This window comes from Crotalus tigris, unplaced genomic scaffold (genome assembly GCF_016545835.1).
Source record: "Crotalus tigris isolate CLP2741 ecotype Arizona unplaced genomic scaffold, ASM1654583v1 scf7180000018879.704157, whole genome shotgun sequence".
Classification (NCBI taxonomy): Eukaryota; Metazoa; Chordata; class Lepidosauria; order Squamata; family Viperidae; genus Crotalus; species Crotalus tigris.
This window is the reverse complement of record NW_024097253.1, coordinates 508,527-528,190: the sequence shown is the minus strand read 5'-3', so window position 1 is coordinate 528,190 and position 19,664 is coordinate 508,527. Positions and strand designations below refer to the sequence as shown.

The 19,664-nt window shown below is 39.6% G+C and overlaps 2 protein-coding genes across 22 annotated transcripts in view; both read left to right on the top strand.

The window, feature by feature from the left end:
• Positions 1-8,332, top strand: part of MAP7D2 (MAP7 domain containing 2) — a 64,814-nt gene extending 56,482 nt beyond the window's left edge. For 12 of the 17 annotated variants that reach the window (XM_039357230.1, XM_039357227.1, XM_039357232.1 and 9 more), the window contains 3 exons: positions 1,400-1,586; positions 2,145-2,420; positions 6,940-8,332. In XM_039357230.1, coding sequence (XP_039213164.1) covers positions 1,400-1,586; positions 2,145-2,394 — 437 coding nt within the window. In that variant the 3' untranslated portion in view covers positions 2,395-2,420; positions 6,940-8,332. The other 5 variants (XR_005558394.1, XR_005558392.1, XR_005558395.1 and 2 more) reach the window with 5 other exon arrangements.
• Positions 8,333-15,765: 7,433 nt separating this feature from the next.
• Positions 15,766-19,664, top strand: part of BCLAF3 (BCLAF1 and THRAP3 family member 3) — a 51,128-nt gene continuing 47,229 nt past the window's right edge. For all 5 annotated transcript variants that reach the window (XM_039357223.1, XM_039357225.1, XM_039357222.1 and 2 more), the window contains exon 1: positions 15,766-16,000. The gene's annotated coding sequence lies outside the window, so the exon portion shown is untranslated. The remainder of the gene's footprint in view (positions 16,001-19,664) is intronic.

Sequence of the window (19,664 nt, the reverse complement as noted above, 5' to 3'; positions counted from 1 at the left end):
AGTCTACACCTCTCAAGAATCTCCAGATGTGGGAAGATTGGTTTGAAAGAATTATTGCCTATTTGATGTAATGTTTATCTATATATTGGGTGGGGATTTCTCTTACATAAGAAAATGTATGTATGATTTGCATAAGGCCTACCAATTGAAATTAGTGGGAGGACAAACTCACTTTTTATCCACCTGAAAATTAAACCTCTTGCAATAAATTCAGTTTTTAAGAGAGAAATATTGAACACACACTGATGATATGGGGCTCTGATGACTTAAAGCCTGTCATTATGTATTATATGAGCATAGTTTTCATGTTAGAATGATATTTTGAGAAATTGAAAGGCTTTTAATCCTGGAGAACACATACATAATGGTTGCCTTTCTCCGACAATTTCTTTTTTCCAATCCATCTATTCTTAGTGGCTAAATTTCTGCTATTAGATTCTCCTTTTATAAGGGGAAGAAAAAGGAAGATTGACTGTAAAGAAGAGAAATGAAGGGAGAAATACAAGAAGCTGCAACTTTTACTTTCAAATTTCACTGGGAATAATATCAAATGTCTTGTTATAAATAAATCATGTATTCAATTCTTCAGTGACATATATTTAATTTTCCAGACTTGCATATTTTAGTTCCTTTTACATTTGTGTTTTGAATTTTGTCCAGTCAACTCGGGAATACTGTATTTCCCTGAAAATAAGCCCTACTCCAAAAATAAGCCCTAGTTTTCGGGCGAGGCACACACCTAAAAATCAAGCTGGGGGGGGGTAGAGCTTCCCACATGCCCTGCACTCACCATTGCAACCAGGTCTCCCATACCCAACACCTGTCTCACCAGCCCAGCCCAGTTCTTCTGTGGCTGTTTGCCGCCACTCTCTCTCTTGCGCGTGCATCACCCCAGCCTCCATTTCATTGTCAGAGGCCTTCAGGAAATGCCTCTGCTCATGTCAATCCAGAGCTCGGTTCTCAGCTGCAGAGGCCTTTCCAGAACGCCTCTGACGGTGAAATGGAGGCTGGGGGGCACTGCACATGTCAATCCAGAGTTCCACTCCCAGCTGCAGGGGCATTTCCTGAAGGCCCCTGATGCCGAAATGGAGGCCCGGGGTGATGTATGTGAGAGAGTAGCGGCAAGCAGCCACAGAAGAAGTGGGCCGGAAGGCTGTCAGTACTGCCACTGTGAGGTGAGACCATGGAAAAGACATCCCCCGAAAATTAGACCTGGTGCCTCTTTTGTAGGCAATAAATAAATAAATAAAATAAAGTCGGGTCTTATTTGGGGGAAAACATGGTATATAATAAAGTATTGTATGGAATAATGTGAGTAAACCTGATGGATTTGTGAAAATTGAAAACTTTTTGCATGAAAATTTTAAAATCACATTTTCTAATGCGATTCTTTTTGCAGAAATTAATGGAATAACAAATTGCAAAAATACTAAAGGTGTTGAATGTGCTGTGTCTGAATCTTTTCCTCGTGAAGTATTTTCTAATGGTCTTAAGCCACTTATGGGCCTTATTCAACTAGATGCAATGGATGTAAAATCTCACAGCCTGGATGAGTCAACAGATGAAGTTCAGTCTATGGATGTGAGGTACACAATACATTTTCAGAAATAGTATTAGTAATCTAAAGAAGGTAGCAATTCATTTTCTGTACTTGAAGCTGCTTTAAAATTGTATTTTTGAATGTTATAATATGGGATTGTGTTATATCAGAAGACCTACACAGGTTCGCTTCATGACTAAAGTTACTCGCAACCTGGCACTAATTCTTTTAAACATTATTGTTTTAGTGAAAAAGGTTTAGTTAATATATTCCTATGTTGTCTTTTGTTCTTTTATTTCCACCAGCACCTGTAAATCAATATTTGATGTTCAAAGTATCAAATGTATTTAATGTCAATAAATAATATGCAAATGCTATGCATCTGAAGAAGATTCCAGTGTATCATAATGTTTAGAAACTTAGGATAGGAGCTTCTTTCAGTTCAAGGCTTAATATATACATAACACTTATTCTCTTATCCTATTATTCTTCCATTTTAAAATAAGTGAGATGAAATCATTTTTAATCATATGAAGACAGTTTTATTGTCATACTTATATATGTTAAAATATACAGCAATACTTTGATTCTTTTCTTTCTTCAGTCCTGCTTCAAAAGAAGAACTTATATCTATCCCTGAATTTTCACCACTGAATGAAATGATGCCAGGAATTACTTTGGACCAAAATGGATCAAATAATAGGAAGGCTCTTGAAGAACTCCTAGATTTTACTGGCCAGGCCACTTACCCAAAATTAACAAGTGAAAGTATTAGCATAGATGATTGTAATAAAAATTTGATTGATGGATTTAATAGCCCAAGCCAGGAGACAACACTAAGTACCTTATGTTGATAAATACATCGCTACATAGCAATAAGGTATGGTGCTTTCATAGAATACTACTATTCAGCTTTCTTTTCCAGTCAAAAGTTGTTTGACAGAAGTCAATTCATTTCTTTCTTTAAATGTTAAATAAGTGGCTATGCTATCTTTTGTCTTACTTATATTTTCCCTAGTTATGTTAACCACAGCCACATAAGGGCTGGGGAAATGAAAAGGAAAAATTCTTAAACCAGAAAGGGTTTTGGGGTGACAGAAAAGCAAATTCCATCAGATATCTCAAAGTTTTTGAATTTTACTTTGTTTTTTTTAAAAAAGGAATCCATACAATCAGAAGGTGCACAACAGCACACACTTTGAAATGTGAGTATTGGATGTCCATATATTGAAAAACTGTTTTGTTCAGTACATGGACTGAAATATCAAAGAGCTTTTATGAAGAGGATAAAAGGGGAGGAAAGAGGTTTTCTTAGCAATTGAATGTGCAAATATTGGCAGTGGCTGAGGCAAAGCAGAGAAAAGAAGAGAAAGAAGGGCAGATTATGAGGAAATGGCAAGAGTCTATCTGTACATCTGGGAAAATCACTCTGGGATGTCTCTTGATTTTGTTTTGCCTTAAATCTAGAACAAAACTCAATTTCACTGAGGTCCACATCAGCATTATGGTTGCCCTCAAAGGGCCACTTGCTGTCCCCTTCTCTCCCTCAGGCTTGCCCCACAGAAGCCTCTCCTATTCCTTTCTCGCCCTCAGGCTTGCTCCAATGACATCTCTCCTTTCCTCCCTATTGCCTTTCCTTCCCCTTTCTTGCCAAAACCCCTCCTCTTATATCCTCTCCTCCCCCATGCATTTACTCACTTTTCAAGCAGTTTTCATCAGCTGCAGCTGCGTACACTGATTCTGGGGTCCCCGCCAAGCCCCGCAGCTCCAGCTGACTCTTCCCTGAAGACTGTGTGCGGCTGCCAGCCACCCCCAAGGCCGCCAGAAGCCTCGATCAGCTGGAGCAGTGCATGTCAATCCCAGGGCTTCAGCTGAGCCCAGCTACACCACAGTTCCAGCTGACTCTCCCCCAGGACTCTCTGGTGCTGCCGCTGCTTCAACTCACCCCTCTACATAGAGATAATCCCTGAGTTACAACCGTTCCCTTAGTAAACATTCAAAATTACACGCTAAGCACCCCCTAGTGTTTACAAAAAACTCTCGAAATTACGAATGTTGCCGCAGCACGGCAGTCATTCACCCTTACAGACGACTGCAGTGGCACTGTAACATTCACTCGGCTATTTCCTCCCTCCCCCCCGGGTCTCCCTAGGCACTAGGCCTGTGGATACTCATCTTGCAAAGATCAAGAGATCCTTCGCTTTCTTGGCTGTTTCGCTGCTTCCTCTGGTGCATTCGCAGATAATAGAAGCCTAAAGTAACGCAAGATCATGCGAGATCAGTGGCACGAGATCTCACACTACTGATCTCACATGATCTCATGGTAGTTTAGGCCTCTGTTCTCTGCAACAGAGAATGGAACAGAAGCTGGGGAAGAACGGACCTCCAGAGGCACGCAAAATCCCCCCCGGCCTCCGTTCTGGGCATTGGAGGCTTGGAGGAGGCCTCCGAGGCCCAGAATGGGCCTCTGGAGCCCCGCTGAAGCATTCCCCAGTATCCTTTCTGGGCAGCAGCAGCATGGAAAAGGCCTCCGAGGCCCACATGAGGCCTTCAGAGGCCCGCTGAACCGTCCTCGCCATCCTTTCCAAGAAGCAGCGGCCCAGAAAAGGCCTCCAATGCCTCGATTGGGCCTTCGGAGCCCCTCTGAAGTGTCCCCTAGTGTCCTTTCTGGATGGCAGCGGCCCAGAAAAGGCCTCTGATGCCCAGATTGGGCCTTCGGAGCCCCACTGAAGTGTCCCCCAGCATCCTTTACAGGCGGCAGCAGCCCTAAAAAGGCCTCCAATGCTTGAAATGATATCAGGGGACGCTTCAGCGGGGCTCTGAAGATCCGTTCTGGGCTTTGGAGGCCTCCAAGGCCCAGAATGGAGGCCATGGGTGGTGTCCACGTGCTTCTGGAGGTCTGTTCTGGGCCTTGGAGACCTCCTCCAGGCCTCTGAGGCCAGAATGGAGGCCAGAGAGGTGGCCATGTGCTTCCAGAGGTCCATTCTGGGCCTTGGAGGCCTCCCTCTTGCTGGGAGCAGAGAAAGAAACATAGGCTGGAGAAGAGACAGATCTTCACGTGACCCGGTGTGGCAGGATGGGGGGGGGAACAATTGTGGGCCCCCAGGGGAGGGAGTATGAGGTATTTCAGTGGGTCAAGGTAGGCCTTGGGTGATCTGAAGATGACCTGTTCCATAACTAAGCCCTCCATGGCCTTCCCCTCCCTGAGATATCTCATGTTCACTTAACGAGCTGCACTTTCTCCCACGCATTAAATTAGCAAATGCGTGGGAGAAAGCTGGGAATGAATTACGTTCAAGATACAAGATGCCCTCCTTCAAATCCTCAAGTTATGAATGGAATGGGCAGGCTTCTTTGCATTCGTAAGTTGAGGACTATCTGTACTCAGTATTCCTCCTCCTAGTCTGCTTGCAGGTCAGATCTAAACACAAAATGGGCCGTATCTGGCGCATGGATCTTGAGTTTGACATGTCTGATCTAGTACAAAACATTTTGGGTGTAATTTGCTACTGAACTACAACTTTGAAGCCCTCCCCCCCCCCACACAAATACACATATTTGTTTCATGTATAGCTCCATTCTTGGCACATTCATTGAGCATGAATGGGGACCTGGCTCTATCTAGCAATGTCCTTCATAATAACATTCCTTTGTAGATACATGGTGTCTATTTTGTGTGTTTACTTTTAAAAAGAATTTACGCAGTTTTTATATATAAACTCCATTCATAAAAGTCTATCGTATTTCCCTGAAAATAAGACCAGGTCTTATATTTATTTTTGCTCCAAAAGACCCACTAGGGCTTATTTTGGGGGGATATCTTATTTTTTTATGTACAGGAGGCAGCAAGAACTCGGAAGCCAATTGTGTCCGGCAGCAACCACAGCCCGCCAGCCCCTTGGCCAGTGCACTGTGGGGCTGCAACGCCCATGCAACGCAGGTGATTGGGACCACTGCTACTGCCAAGCCGGCCCTTTCTGTCCCACCATGGCTGCAACAGGGCAGGCAACTGCGCAGCACATCCAGTGGACTGGTACCACAGCCACGAGTTGAGGTGAGGCAGGTGGTAGGGCAGGGTTGGCCTAGCTGTGGGTGTGGGGCTCTTGGAGCAGTTCCACCCTGCCACCTGCCTCGTCTCACCTTGTGATGGTGGCATTGGTCTGCTGGACGCGACACACAGCCACTGGGCCACGAGATGCACTGTGCGGCCGCCTGCCCCATTGCGGCCATGGGCAAGCAAACGGTGGGACTGGGAGAGTGAGTAGCTGCACGGGCTTCAGCTGGACGGGGTTGGTGATTCTGGTGCCACTGCAGCGAGGTGAGGCAGGTAGCTGAGCTGGGGTAGCCTGGCTGTGGTGCCCTGAGGTGCGGGTGCGGGACACACGGGGCAGCTCCACCTTCTTGCTACCTGCCTCGCCTTACCTTGTGACGGCATCGGCCTGCCAGAAATGCCATGTGGTTGCCTGTCTCACTGCAACCGCGGGCAAGCAAACGGTGGAATGGAAAGGGCCGGGCCGGCAGTAGCAGCGCTCCCACTCATCTGCATTGCATGGGTTTCACAGGCCCAGAGTGTGCCTTGGCCAGTGGGCTGTGGCTATTCGACAGTTGGTTCCCATGCGCTCGCGCCTCCTGTGCGCACATCAATAGTGTCTTGAATTCATTGGTTTACATATGGTACCTTTACCTCTTGTCCAAAGGCGCCTGCTTGGGTACAGTATGTACAAATACTTATTTATATTTTATATTATCATTTATTTTAAGTATTAATGTTAATAATATTATTTCTTTATATTTAATTATATATTAATATTATTGTTTTATAATTCAATACATCCGTTGTTTATTGCAATGGACCTCTGGCTGATGATCCTAACGAGCTTATTTTTGGGGTAGGGCTTATATTACGAGTGTCCTGAAAAATCATGCTAGGGCTTATTTTCCTGTTGGCTCTTATTTTCAGAGAAACACAGTATTTAGCACTTGGGTTTTCTAGGGATATCTGCCTACCCTTCCATCAATTTACTTAATGTAAAAACAATAATATATTGTATAATAAAATCTGAAAATGAATCCAAATGTATATTACAAAGAATCTTGTGCCCTTTATACTACTGTATAAAGGTTAACAAACTTATATTAGCAAAAACATTTATGGATTTCCAAATTAGCTACATGAAATATTATTACCTGCCATCATAATGGATGAGAGTAATTGAAATAGTTAATAGATGTAGTAATCTGTAACTTAATTATATAACATGATAAGATCTGTATGCTACTTGAAGTTCATCTGCATGAATGATGGCTCAGCTACTCAAGGATAATATCCATATTTGTGATTTCTTTGCTCAAGGTTCTGTACTTTTGAGTATACTCATTGTATTTCTCTTTCTGATCAGCAGAGGAAATTGAGAATATAGAACACTCTCAATGCTGCTATTATCAGTAAAACAAGAGCCTGTCATTTTAAGAAGCTGCTGCAGTCTGCAATACTGGATACCAGGAGCTCTGCACTGAATTTACAGTCTTCCCAAATGAATTGCTGAGTAGTCACGATAAAAGGCGGGATTTTTTTAATGGTTTGAGGAATTTTTGTGGGAGTTTTGTTTAGAATATGGCCTAGTGAAAATGTGAGTCCTAAACATCCCTCTCAATGGATTCCATTTATTTTAAAAGAAAAAAATAATTTTGTCACTGAAACATGGTATGTAAATGATTATTAAAATGAAATATTGCCAATATGCTTGTTTTTACTGAAGGCCCATCTTAATGTCATTTTATAAATATTTCACTGAAGCTCTATAATTGAAAAGGTATTGAAAAATAATATGCAACTGTTGGAATCCAACTATCTTGAAGACAGTGTAGAATTAGAATTATCCCTCAACATGTGGCACATAACAGATTTTATGTTGTTTTAATCAATAACTTAGTTAGTATTACTCTGTGATGACAATATATGCTAAAATTAAAAGGACTTTATTACATGGATCTAAAACATATTTAAGTTTGTTTCTTTGGGATAAAATATTGCTACATTTAATTATGTATATTATACTGCTTCATAAGCAACTGTATCAAAACTGAAATATTTATATTGAAAATAAATCCGTTCTCAATATCAAACTTCATAAATCACTGGAATTCTGAAATTCAGCATTGTAATGACAATAAACAATCTATAGACATGGCAACATACTACTAAGATGTAATTACGAATGCAGAAAATTATATTTATCCAACATGATAAACTGTTAGCATCTTTCACTTAACAAATGTGACCGAAGAAAAGTTCTTGAGATAATCAATATCTTAAAAAACTATAGCTCAGATAAACATTTTAAGAACTGTTGATTTTAACAAGCTCTTATCTAGATTTTTTTTTTTTTTTTTGTTAAAAATCAATGGAACTTGTAAAGGTTTAATTTATCTTGGAAGTTGGCATAAGCAATTTCAGTTTTCAGTGACCTCTTTAATGCTGTGATGTATGCTGCCTAGGGAGGTCAATGTTTGTCCTATTCTATAAAACCAAAATATTTGCTAAAGCTAATGAATTTTTTTATGTTAGACTGTGTTAAACTATAACTCTGTTCTTGTGACCTATTTAATAACAAAAATATGTGACAAAAATATGTGACAATATACATTGCTTACAATACTTATATTAATGTATTTCCACAAAAGTAATTCCTTGTTGGCTTGCAAATATGTTGTGGCATGGTACAATGTCTTTCACGTAATCCTGCAATTTCCATCTTACACAATAAAATATATCAACCTATTATATATGGCTATGATACTGTGATAGTGGTGTTTTTGTTCTTGTTTTGTTTGAGAAATCCTTATTTGGGCATATAATAGTTTTGCTTGTGTGTGTGTTTCTAAAATATTTTAGAAGTTCTATAAGGTTTCCCAAATATCAGTTTTCTACTCATTTGATATATTCTTTCTTCAGCTGTATTAGAAGGCAGATTCAAGAAGATATCCTTCAGTTGCAGAACCTGCCTTCTGGCTCAAGTCATTAAAACCCTGGAGCAGGGGTGTCAAACTGCCGGCCTGTGGGCTGCTCGCATCATATGGAGGCTGCGCCCATCCCAGCTCCAGCAATGCAAAAAAAGTCGCGATACATCGCGATATGTCACGTGGCAAATTTGACACCAATGCCCTGGAGGATCCTGCTTTATTATATCTTTTAGACAAATGTAACTAGCAGTCTAATTAGGAACACTCCTGGTCAGCCTAACTATATGTTATACAGTATATTTTCTGAACTAAGAAGACCTAAGTTGCTGAGTTTTCTATTATCCCTGTAGGACTAAGTACCTGCATATGAATGGATACTTATAGTACATGTCAGCTCCCACCTCATTCTTAGCTTGTGTTTCAAAACCATGCAGTGACAATCTGCCATGAACTATGGTGAGAATGGATGGGAAGGTTGCTTGGGGGAAAGTGAAAGTGACTGCTGCTTGGGGAAAGCAAGAGTTAACTGCTGTCTCTCCCCTCCCCCCAGCTGGGAGAAGACTGCAGCTGCATACCAAACTATGCTTGAAGTGACCATTCTCAAAACATCTTGCTTGAATCGGGGGGCCAGTGATGGGAAACAGCTAAGGAAAAGAAAAGTTGAACTTAGGGATTTGATTCGCAATTCTGGCTATGCACTATTGCAATGCACTTGACTTGTAATAAAACTATACCTTTCTCAACAAATGGAGCCAAGGATCGTTTCTATTTAGAGGTTTAAGTTGTAGCAGGTCTGACAGTACAGTACACTTAATTAAAAACAGGGTACCATGCAATTTTATTGTATTTTTATTCTATAATAAATTTAATCTCACAAAAATGTGATATAATACTTGAGAGATCACCAGGAAATCCCCGACCTGTAGGCTATAGTTGTAAACTGGATGGTTGAAAAAAAATTCCAGAAGAAAACAAAGACAAACCACCATAGGACTATCAGCTTTATGGACATGCACACAAAGTAAGCTGCAATCAAAATCACAACTTGAAGGAGGATTTACCTTACATTAACCTCCAACATAGCATTATATATCAAATTTCACATTAGCACTTATTATGGAAACATTTTAAATATTTTGAATTATTACTAAACTAGTTGCCTGGAACCAGCTTTAAAAGCCCTTTCAGTAGTTATCATTTTCTAAATACCCAATAATGTATATATTGTGCTTGACTTATGTATTAATCTTCCATAAAATAGATTTAAAATAGATTGCTTTAAAGGAATATTTCCAATTAAATTAATTCCTACATAATATTTTAAATTTTAATTCATCAACACATCAAGAATGCATTATTTTGTATTTGGATGAGCAATAGTTCTGAAAATAAATTTTTCTCTTCAAACAACGCATGTTTCACAAAGCCTAACTTAAATGAGAATTTATCATATATATGAAGAAGCAATATTCCTGGATGATGTCTGTCACATTGTAAGCACTAAGTATTGACTGATCCACCCAATGGTTGCAACATCTTTGATTTGCTTTACTCTGATATGTCTCCAGTATTCATAGGGTTATATCCAATTATATAAATCTCTAGCACAAAATGTCTATGAGTTCCAAGAAAGCTGATTTCATTTTTTTAACTATTAATCATTTGATTTAGATTATGAAAGCTATTACACAATTCCAAGTGATTTCATTACACTTGGTAAAATTATACTAATTTACTATTATGATTGTATATTGCTATCAGCAATTCTAATATTTGTATTTGTCGGACCTGCCACAACTTAAGCTTCTAAATAAAAATGATCCTTGGCTCCATTCGTTGAGAAAGGGATAATTTATTAGAGATCAAGTGCATTGCACTAGTGCAAAGCCAGAACTAAAAATCAAGTGCCAAAATCCCTAAGTTCTACTTTTCCCTCCCTTAACTGTCTCTCATTGTCCACCCCAATGCAACGGATCAGATTCAGGCAAGAAATTTTCCTAATGGTCAGTTCAAGCGTAGTTTCACATGCGTCCCCCTTCTTCTTCCAGCTGGGTGACCTTGAGGCAGCTTTTTGAGGAGATACAGCACTTACTGTTATAAGTGCTAATATGTGTCAACTCTACAACAAACCTGACTACAGCCATTTTGCTCGTTCGAGGTTGCCACAAGAATGGGAGGGGCTGTGGAGGATTTCTACTAATCTAAACATTTTACTGTCCTGTGGGAAGCAAGGTCATTTCTGTCAATTAGATGGGGGCATAAGCATTTAGTTAGAAAGTCCGCCAAACTCTTCTATTGGGAAACATAGCTGATTGCATAGCATTGGGATGGGAAGTTTAACTTTCTAATATTGTTTCTCTCTGAAGCGAAATTCAGACTTGGTTTCACTTTTGACTGTGCCAATACTATGTAACCAATAAAGATATTCTTTGAGGAAATCTCAAGCCTCGGAGTTCTACTTTATTTGGTCTTGTCTATCGGAATCTTGACAATAGGGTTATCAATGCTTTAATACAGATGTTTGTGCAGGTAAGAATATCAACCTTGCTGTCAAGGAAAATCAAGCTTTTGATAAGAGTGTGCCATACTATGTGCACTAATCAAACAGGTGGTAAGGAAGTAGGGGAACTCAGGCACAAAACAGGTTATGTAGAAAATAAACACAGGGTCAGTCAAAAAGGACTCAAATGTCTATAAGTATATACCAACTCACAAAGTATGAGGAATAGACAGGGTGAATTAGAAATTTAAGTAAATGAGGGCAAATATGATATTGCTGCCATTATGGAAACTTGGTGGGATGAAACCCACAAATGGAATATACAGCTAAAGAGATTTAAATTATTTAAAAGAAACAAAGTAAATATAGAGGAGTGGAGTTGCATATATATAAGAAATAACTATTTCTCTACAGAAATAGAGCACAACAATGATAGAAACTGTCTTGAATGCATTTGGGTCAATATAAAAGGGGATAAAATGACATTGCCATGTTTACACTAGGCCACCTAACCAAACAAAGGAAATAGACAAACTTTTTACTAGTCAGTTAACTAAGGTACGTAGGAAGCACATTACAATACTAATGGGGGACTTTAACTACCCTGACACCAACTGGGAGACAAACACTGCACCAAGTGGAAGATCAGACAGGTTCCTGACAAACTTAGCAGACAACTTTGTCTCCCAAAAAGTAGAGAAGGGACCTAGGGGATTAGCCATATTGGACTTAATTCTTACTAACAGAGATGAAAAGATAGAAGGTGTTGAAGCTACAGAAACTTTGGAAGGGAGTGATCATGCAATATTTGAATTCAAGCACAAGCAATAGAACATAGTCAAACTAGACTCTTGGACTTTAAGAGAGCTAATTTCAATAAACTTAGAGAGAGCCTGGGAAGGATTCCATGGATGAGAATCCTCAAGGGGAAAACAACTCAAGAAGCTTGGGAAATTTTGAAAAGTGAGATTATAAAAGCCCAGTCTACGACATTACCAATGAAGAAGAAAAATAACAGCTCTCAAAAGAAACCAACATGGCTGCATAAAGAACTCTCTGATAAATTGAAAGACAAAAGGGACAAGTATAAAAAGTAGAAAGAGGAACACATACTGTAACTATGGCAGAATATCAGCTAATAGCCCTGCAAAGATGAAGTGAGGAAAGCTACGGCTCAAAATGAACTAAGGCTTGTGAAAAAAGTAAAAAATAAGAAAAAGCTTCTTTCAACATGTAAAAAAACTAGAGAAAAATTCAAGGAAACGATTGGTCCATTAAAGGCAAGAAGGTGACAAGCAACAAGGAGAAAGCAGAATTACTTAACTCAGTTTTTGCATCCGTCATTACACAAAAAGAAAAAAATAGTCCAACCTATCAAAAATAGTACTGTAAAAGACAGATTAGGAATACAAGTTAAAATAGGCAAGAAAATGGTAAGTGAGCACCTGTCCACCCTAGATGAGTTCAAATCACCAGGAGCTGATGGATTACACCCCAAGGTTCTGAAAGAACTGGCAGATGTGATCTCAGAATCACTAAACTACATATGTTAAAGATCCTGGAGCACCAGGGAACTACCAGAGGCCTGGAAAAGAGCTGATGTAGTTCTCATCTTCAAAAAGGGGACAAAAATAGATCCAGGAAACTACAGACCTTTCAGCCTGACCTCAATACCTGGGAAGATTCTGGAAAAAGATAAGCAATGAATCAGCAAACACCTAGAAGCAAACAAAATAATAACCAAAAGCCAATATAGGTTTGTCAAAAACAGACAAATCTTATTGCCAGACAAATCTTATTTCATTCTTTGACAAAGTGACATAATTAGTGGACCAAAGGAATACTTGACTTCAGTATGGCATTTAATAAAGTAGACCACAACCTACTATCTGATAAGATAGAAAAACGTGGGTTAGCATCATCACCAGATGGATTCATAACTGACCAACCATACTCAGCATGTAGTCCTCAGTGGAGCTGCATCTACATGGAGGGAAGTTTGCAGTGGGTACCCCAAGGTTCTGTTTTAGGCCAAGTGCTCTTCAACATCTTCATCAACGATTTGGATGAGGGGATAGATGGGGAACTCATCAAATTTGCAGAGGACACCAAGCTGGCAGGAAGAGCCAACACTCCAGAAGATAGGCTTAAGATACAGAAGGATCTTGACAGACTTGAACATTGGGTGCTATCTAACAAAATGAAATTAAATGGTGAAAAAAGTAAGGTTCTACATTTAGGCAAGAAAAATCAAATGCACAGGTATAGTATAGGGTGTTTCAATAGTAGTAACTGTGAGAGGGATCTCAGAGTCCTAGTGAACAATCATTTAAATATGAGTCAGTAGTGTGCTGCAGCTTCCAAAAAGGCCAACACAGTTTTAGACTGCATTAACAGAGGGATAGAATCAAGATCACATGAAGTGTTAATACCACTTTATAATGCCTTGGTAAGATCACACTTGGATACTGCATCCAGTTTTGGTCACCAAATGTAAAAAAAGATGTTGAGACTCTAGAAAGAGTACAGAGAAGAGCAACAAAGATGATTAGGGGACTGGAGGCTAAAATATATAAGGAACATACCCGTTGCTGGAATTGGGTATGTCTAGTTTAATGAAGAGAAGGACGAGGGGTGACATGATAGCAATGTTCCAATATTTCAGGGGTTGCCACAAGGAAGAGGGAGTCAAACTATTCTCCAAAGCATCTGAATGCAAGACAAGAAGCAATGGATGGAAACTAACCAAAGAGAGAAGCAACCAAGAACTAAGGAGAAAATTCCTAACAGTTAGAAAAATTAATCAGTGGAACAACCTTCCTCCAGAAGTTGTGAATATTCCAACACTGTAAGTTTTTAAGAAGAGATTGAACAACCGTTTGTCTGAAATGGTATGGGGTTTCCTGCCTGAATAGGGGGTTGGACTAGAAGACCTCCAAGGTCCCTTCCAACTCTGTTATTCTGTTTCCCCAAGCATTCCCCTCTTCAAACCCCTCTCCACAGTTCATGGCAGTCTGTCACCGCATAGCAACGAAGCATAAGCAAGCATAAGATAGCAGTAGACAATATTCTTTTCACTAATAGGATATAATACTGAAAAAAAATCAACTAAACATCTATTTTATTATTAGCTGTTGCAGTGTTTACAATTTATTTTTTCAATATTATGTTGGGAGAATTTCCCTGAGTTCCTAAAATTAAGATGCGGAGGCTGGCTACTTGAAAAGGTCTCTCTATTTGATCCAAAAACAATACAAAGTTTGCTTTGGGAGCAGCTGACCACATCAGTAAGATTTTTACAGGCCTTCTCAGCCCTTTGAATGTAATATATGCTTTTATGGCTGGAGGAGTTTAGAAGAAATATTTTGATATCTCTCTTATCAGACATGATATTTTTGGTTTAGGTATATGATCTTTGTTGTTGTTTTTGGGGGTGTAACAACCCTGGACAAAAGTGTTAAATTCCCATGCCCCTTAGGTGTGGATTGGTTCACTGGCAACAATGTATATCCACTTCTTTTCCAGTGGGGATCTTCTAATGGGGGGGGGGTCAAAATAAACTGTACAAGTAGTACCAGTGGTAGTCTCTAGACCACGGGTGTCAAACTCGCCACGTCACGTGACGCAACGTATCACAACTCTTTTTGCATTGCTGGAATGGGGTGGGCGTGGCTTTGGTATGATGAAAACGGTCTGCAGGCCGGCAGTTTGACACCCCTGTTCTATACCAATGGTTCTCAGCCTGTGGTCCATGAAGATTTGAAGAAATGTTAAATTCTTGAATTAAGTCATGTTTAAATCTTGAATTAAGTCATGGGGGGTCTGTGGCCATGATCTGTGGCCACAAAAGGTATTTAAAGGGGATCTGTGGCGAAGGTTGGGAACCTCTGCTCTAGACTACAAAAGATAAATTTGTATGATTGCTTATGTATCACATGTACAAATAACCATTAACTAGTTACTGTTACGTTTTAGTCCAGCATATTGCACTAATTTAATATAATCTAATGTCCCTATCAAATTAGCTCCAACTAATCATGAACATGATTTGCCTACCAAAAAAGGAAAGGATATTGGCATCGGGTCCCCTTTGGAGCAGAAGAGACATTTCGAGATGGGTAAAACGGTGCTTTTGCATATGGATGAGCGAGCTCCTGCCGCAGCACCGGTAACGGACAGTAAGTGTTTTCCGGTTGAAACCGGTATATCAGGGCAACCTGGTCTACTTCAAATATGGGACGGAGCATACTCCTTCCGCTTTCGCCTTTCAGCCGCAATGTAGGAGTCTTCACAGGCAGTCCCTTCTGCGACAGACTATTTGTGTGTTAAATCTAAATGTACCGACAAAGAATTAAAAGGCAGACTAGTATGGCTAGCTGATGACAGTTAAATAGCTCGAAATAGTTGTACTAGTCTCCCTTTAATTCTTTGTCGGTAAATTTAAATGTAACCGACGATAGTTACAGATTTTTATGATTGTAGGAGAAGCTGAGTACTTACAAACCAGTTTGACCCATATACGTTTAGTGTCTCGTGAGAATTCAGCCAAGAACTAATCAGTACAACTTCCTGAAAAAGGGAAGAACATACAAGCCACAAGCAGCAAACATGGAGAAAGGCACGAGCTTGGCAGGATCAGAGGATGGAAACGCGCAGCCATTCTCTCCCGCACAAGAATCGCCGAGACAGCCAGAGGAGTCTCAATTTTTTTTTTACCACCTACTTCCGGCTCATGTATTTCCGGGGCACTAAGCCCAACTCGTTTTCCTGAGGCGGAATAGGCAGGCGGGCTAGTGGACGGGCTTCTCCTTTCCGCCTTCCGCTTCGCGGGGCGTCTGTTCTACCCCGGTCCGAACCTGGCGGATCCAAGTTGGAGGGAATCCGGGCGCGGCGAGAAGCTCTGAGTGGCCGCTCGGAGAGCTTTTCTGGAGCAGCGGTTACTGGAGGAGGAGGAGGAAGGGGAGGAAAAGGGTCGGAACGGCGGGGCAGAGTAGAAGGTGAGCATCTCCCGGTGCCGCCCCTTTCACGGGGCCTCAGTGCTTAGGCTCGCCGCGGTGGAAAAGCGCACCGGACGGGCTTTCAGGAGCACGTATGGTCTCGGGGGGGCTGAGACGAGATGGCTCTGCGCCATGGTGCTGCGTTCCCTCTACTTTAGACTCTCCAGTCCTGGTTTCGCAATTGGGACGCGCCCCCTCCACGTCCCTTTTCTACCGAGAGAGGGACATCTTATTTGCGTGACTCTTAAGTCCATAATGCGCGGAATCCGGATTTTAGATAGGAATTAGTATGAATTAAATGATGCTAACTGTTGTGACATCTTATGAACTTGCTGTTCTAGGGCGGGGAGAACCGAAACGGTCTCTTTTGTAACTAAGTGAGCAATAATTTTATCAAACTATGAGAGGAAAACAGTTTTCTGAGAGGAATTCCATATTAATGAATAGAGTTATTGCTGTTCTCTTTGTGATCATCACTAGGTTTAGATTCTCTATTTTACGTTTCAATGTGTAACACAAGTAATTTTAAATATGATAGTAATGTGAAAGAAGATTCAAAATATGCCATGGTAACATTTTTTAAAAAAACAAACCATTATAATATATAATGTTAACTCTTACCAAATTCAGGGTCACTTTTTTCTATATCTTATTAAGAGAGAAGCATTTACTTAAGTGATTTGAGCTTTGTACTGTCTTGTAGAATGCCATGGGCTATCTAAATTTGTATTACAAGGAAAAACATTAATTAATGGCAGTCTGTATAAATGATATAGAATTCAGAGCAAAAAAAATATATAGTATGATTTTTTTTCATATGAGTTTGATTTATTTAATTTTTGCACTTAAATAACCAAGCTGATTTAGAAAAAGTAAAATTTATGCCTTTTACAAAAGGCAATGACCATCTCTCATGATTAATCTCAAGCAATTAGTACTTAAGAGAAGTACAGTAGTTAACTGTGTCAAGCCATTGAGAATGTTACCACTTGTTCTATTAACAGTTGCTATAATGCTGTTATTTTATTTCTGACAATAATGCTGCTGTGAAGAAGTAAGTTCTAAAAATCATCAGGTTGTCTGTGGTGGAAAGCATACTAGGGTAGATGTACTTCTAGTTTCATCTAATGGAAACTTAAATAGTATAGAAAATTATATAGGAAGGCATAGTTAGGTTTATTTGAGAGTTTTGATGTGAGTGACCTTTTAAATCTAATATTTTTCTCATTTCAATAGTTTTGTAAATGTTTTTGCATGATGTCAACTTAAGTGTTATTCATTCCACAAAGTAGTAACTTAGTATTTAGTAACTTGGTAACTTAGAATTTAGTAGCTTGCCACTGAGGTTGTTACACTTAGGAAAATTTATTCATTTCAGAGACAAATCTTGCTTAGCAAAGTTTCCTGTGAGATCAGATAATTATAACTAATTTGGCAGATAATGTCTCTTAATGTGGGTATATTTCTGCAAATTCCTTTTAATATAGTTGTTAGAATGTGGTTACATACATCTGTTCTTTCCATGATTCAGCTCTTATTCTATGATAGTCATGGTGTTCATTTTGTAGAGCAGAGGTATTTTCATGCACTAATGGTAATGTTAAATAAGATTTCCATTTGTGTGATTGTTCCCTGAAAATGCATAATATGGTAAACATAACATCCTATGAAGATTTTTCCTAAGGAATATTAGTATAATCCAGAAACCCAGAGTCTTACTTACTGGATACCTTTTGCTTTTTTTTTTTTTTTTAAACAATGAAATGGGTTTAAATTTGTTGATCTTATATGCAGGTGATGCAGATGAGAATTTTAGATCAAGATTGGCACCCAAGAGATAATTGTGAGAGCAATTCCCATAATATGGAGAAAAAGTGACCATTGGATCAGTCTGTGGCTCAGTTTTATTTTTATTTATTAAATATATATGCCACCCATCTCTCTTTTTCCAAAGGAACTGTAGGTGGCTTACAGAGCTGTGAAATCATAAATATAGAATTAAAAAATAAAAATGTAGAGCACAAACAGTATGGGGATGGGCTCTTGTCTATCATTCCACCAGCCACCTTCAGCACAGAGTGCCCCCATTGGGGCCTGAAGCAATGGCAGAGCCAGGTTGTAAGGCCCTTCCAGAAAGCCAAAAAGATGGAAATGGATCTCGTCTGGCAAAATGTTTCAGAGGACAGGAGTCACTGCACTCTTCTTGATCCCGCTAGCTGAAATTTATTGACTGACAAGGTCTGCAGCAGACCCTTTCTACCAGAGTGAATGGGGTGAACCAATTCTATTGAAGCAAGATAGTTCCCCAGCTAAGCAAACCTGCAACCAATGCAGCTCACTGAACAGCAGTGTTACATGCGTCACCCTAGAGGCCTCCTAAACTGTCTGTACCACTGCATTCTGTATTAGTTGTAGCTTTTGAATACTTCATTTTAATCACCTATTTTAAAAAAGTAATTAATAGTAAATACTTAAATATACAGATATTTACATATTTAACATACATTCAGAGCTAAAGAAGCTTCTTGGATGAGAAGCGAAATGTCTTCAAAGAAAAACAAAGTCCAGTTGCCTCTTGAAAAAGCACCTTTGGGATACTTAAATATACAGTGCTCTTTAATTTTGATATTGTTTCTAAAAAAGCTAATTGGAGTGTATTGAATAACTTAAAACTATAGTATGATCTTAACAGAAATATCAATTTCTAGCACATGATTTTTCAAATTAAATGTTATTTCCCAATTTTATTAATCTAGTTTCCATTGCCTAAGAGCAGAGTACAGAGAAGAAAGTCATTCAAATCCAACTGATGTGAATCCTTTTAATCTTGTAATAAAATTGTATTACTTTTGCCTTTTTGTCAGCCTTGAAGAAGAATTTTACCAACTTAATTCTCATCAGTATTTGTAATAATGCAGGAGTACAAAATAAGCCATTTAAATATTGTTTGAGTATACAGGAAATTTGTACAAGGCAACTGGCTGAATCCCTTTCAGGAAACAAACTTTACAAATTACAGATGAGTTCACCCATCAAATTATATAAAAATCAGACTATATAATGTCTTTTGTTTGACTACAGTTAACAGAAATAATTTACAAATGAAGAGATTTTCATGAACTAGAATATATTTTCTTTTTGAACCATAACTATAATGTAAATAATTACTTGATATGTCAATAATGGGCTAGATAAATTTAAATTAGATTTAGACAAGATAGAGTTGGTATAGATCGCAGGTCGGCAACCTGCGGCTCCGGAGCCGCATGCGGCTCTTTGAGCCTTCCCCTGTGGCTCCCAGCCTCCTCTGCCTTTGCAGAGAGAGACAGAGACAGAGAGAGTCAATTGCGCTTCCCTGCTTCCTTCTCTCTCTCTCTCTCTCTCTCTCTCTCTCTCTCTCTCTCTCTGTGTGTGTGTGTGTGTGTGTAAAAGAGAGTGCACTCACAGTGTTCTCTGAGGAGCTGAAAAGCTTACTGGGCAGAGCTCCTCCCTTTGCTGCGTCTCTGCAGGAAGCAGGAAGGGCAGGAGAGAGCTAGCTAGCCCAGCTAGGCTGTCTCAGGAATTCTGGGAGTTGAAGTCCATGAGTCATAAAAGAGACGAGGTTTTCTACCCCTGAGCTTGTTGGACAACAGCTTGAAGCTTGCCAGGTGAGCAGCAGATAGGA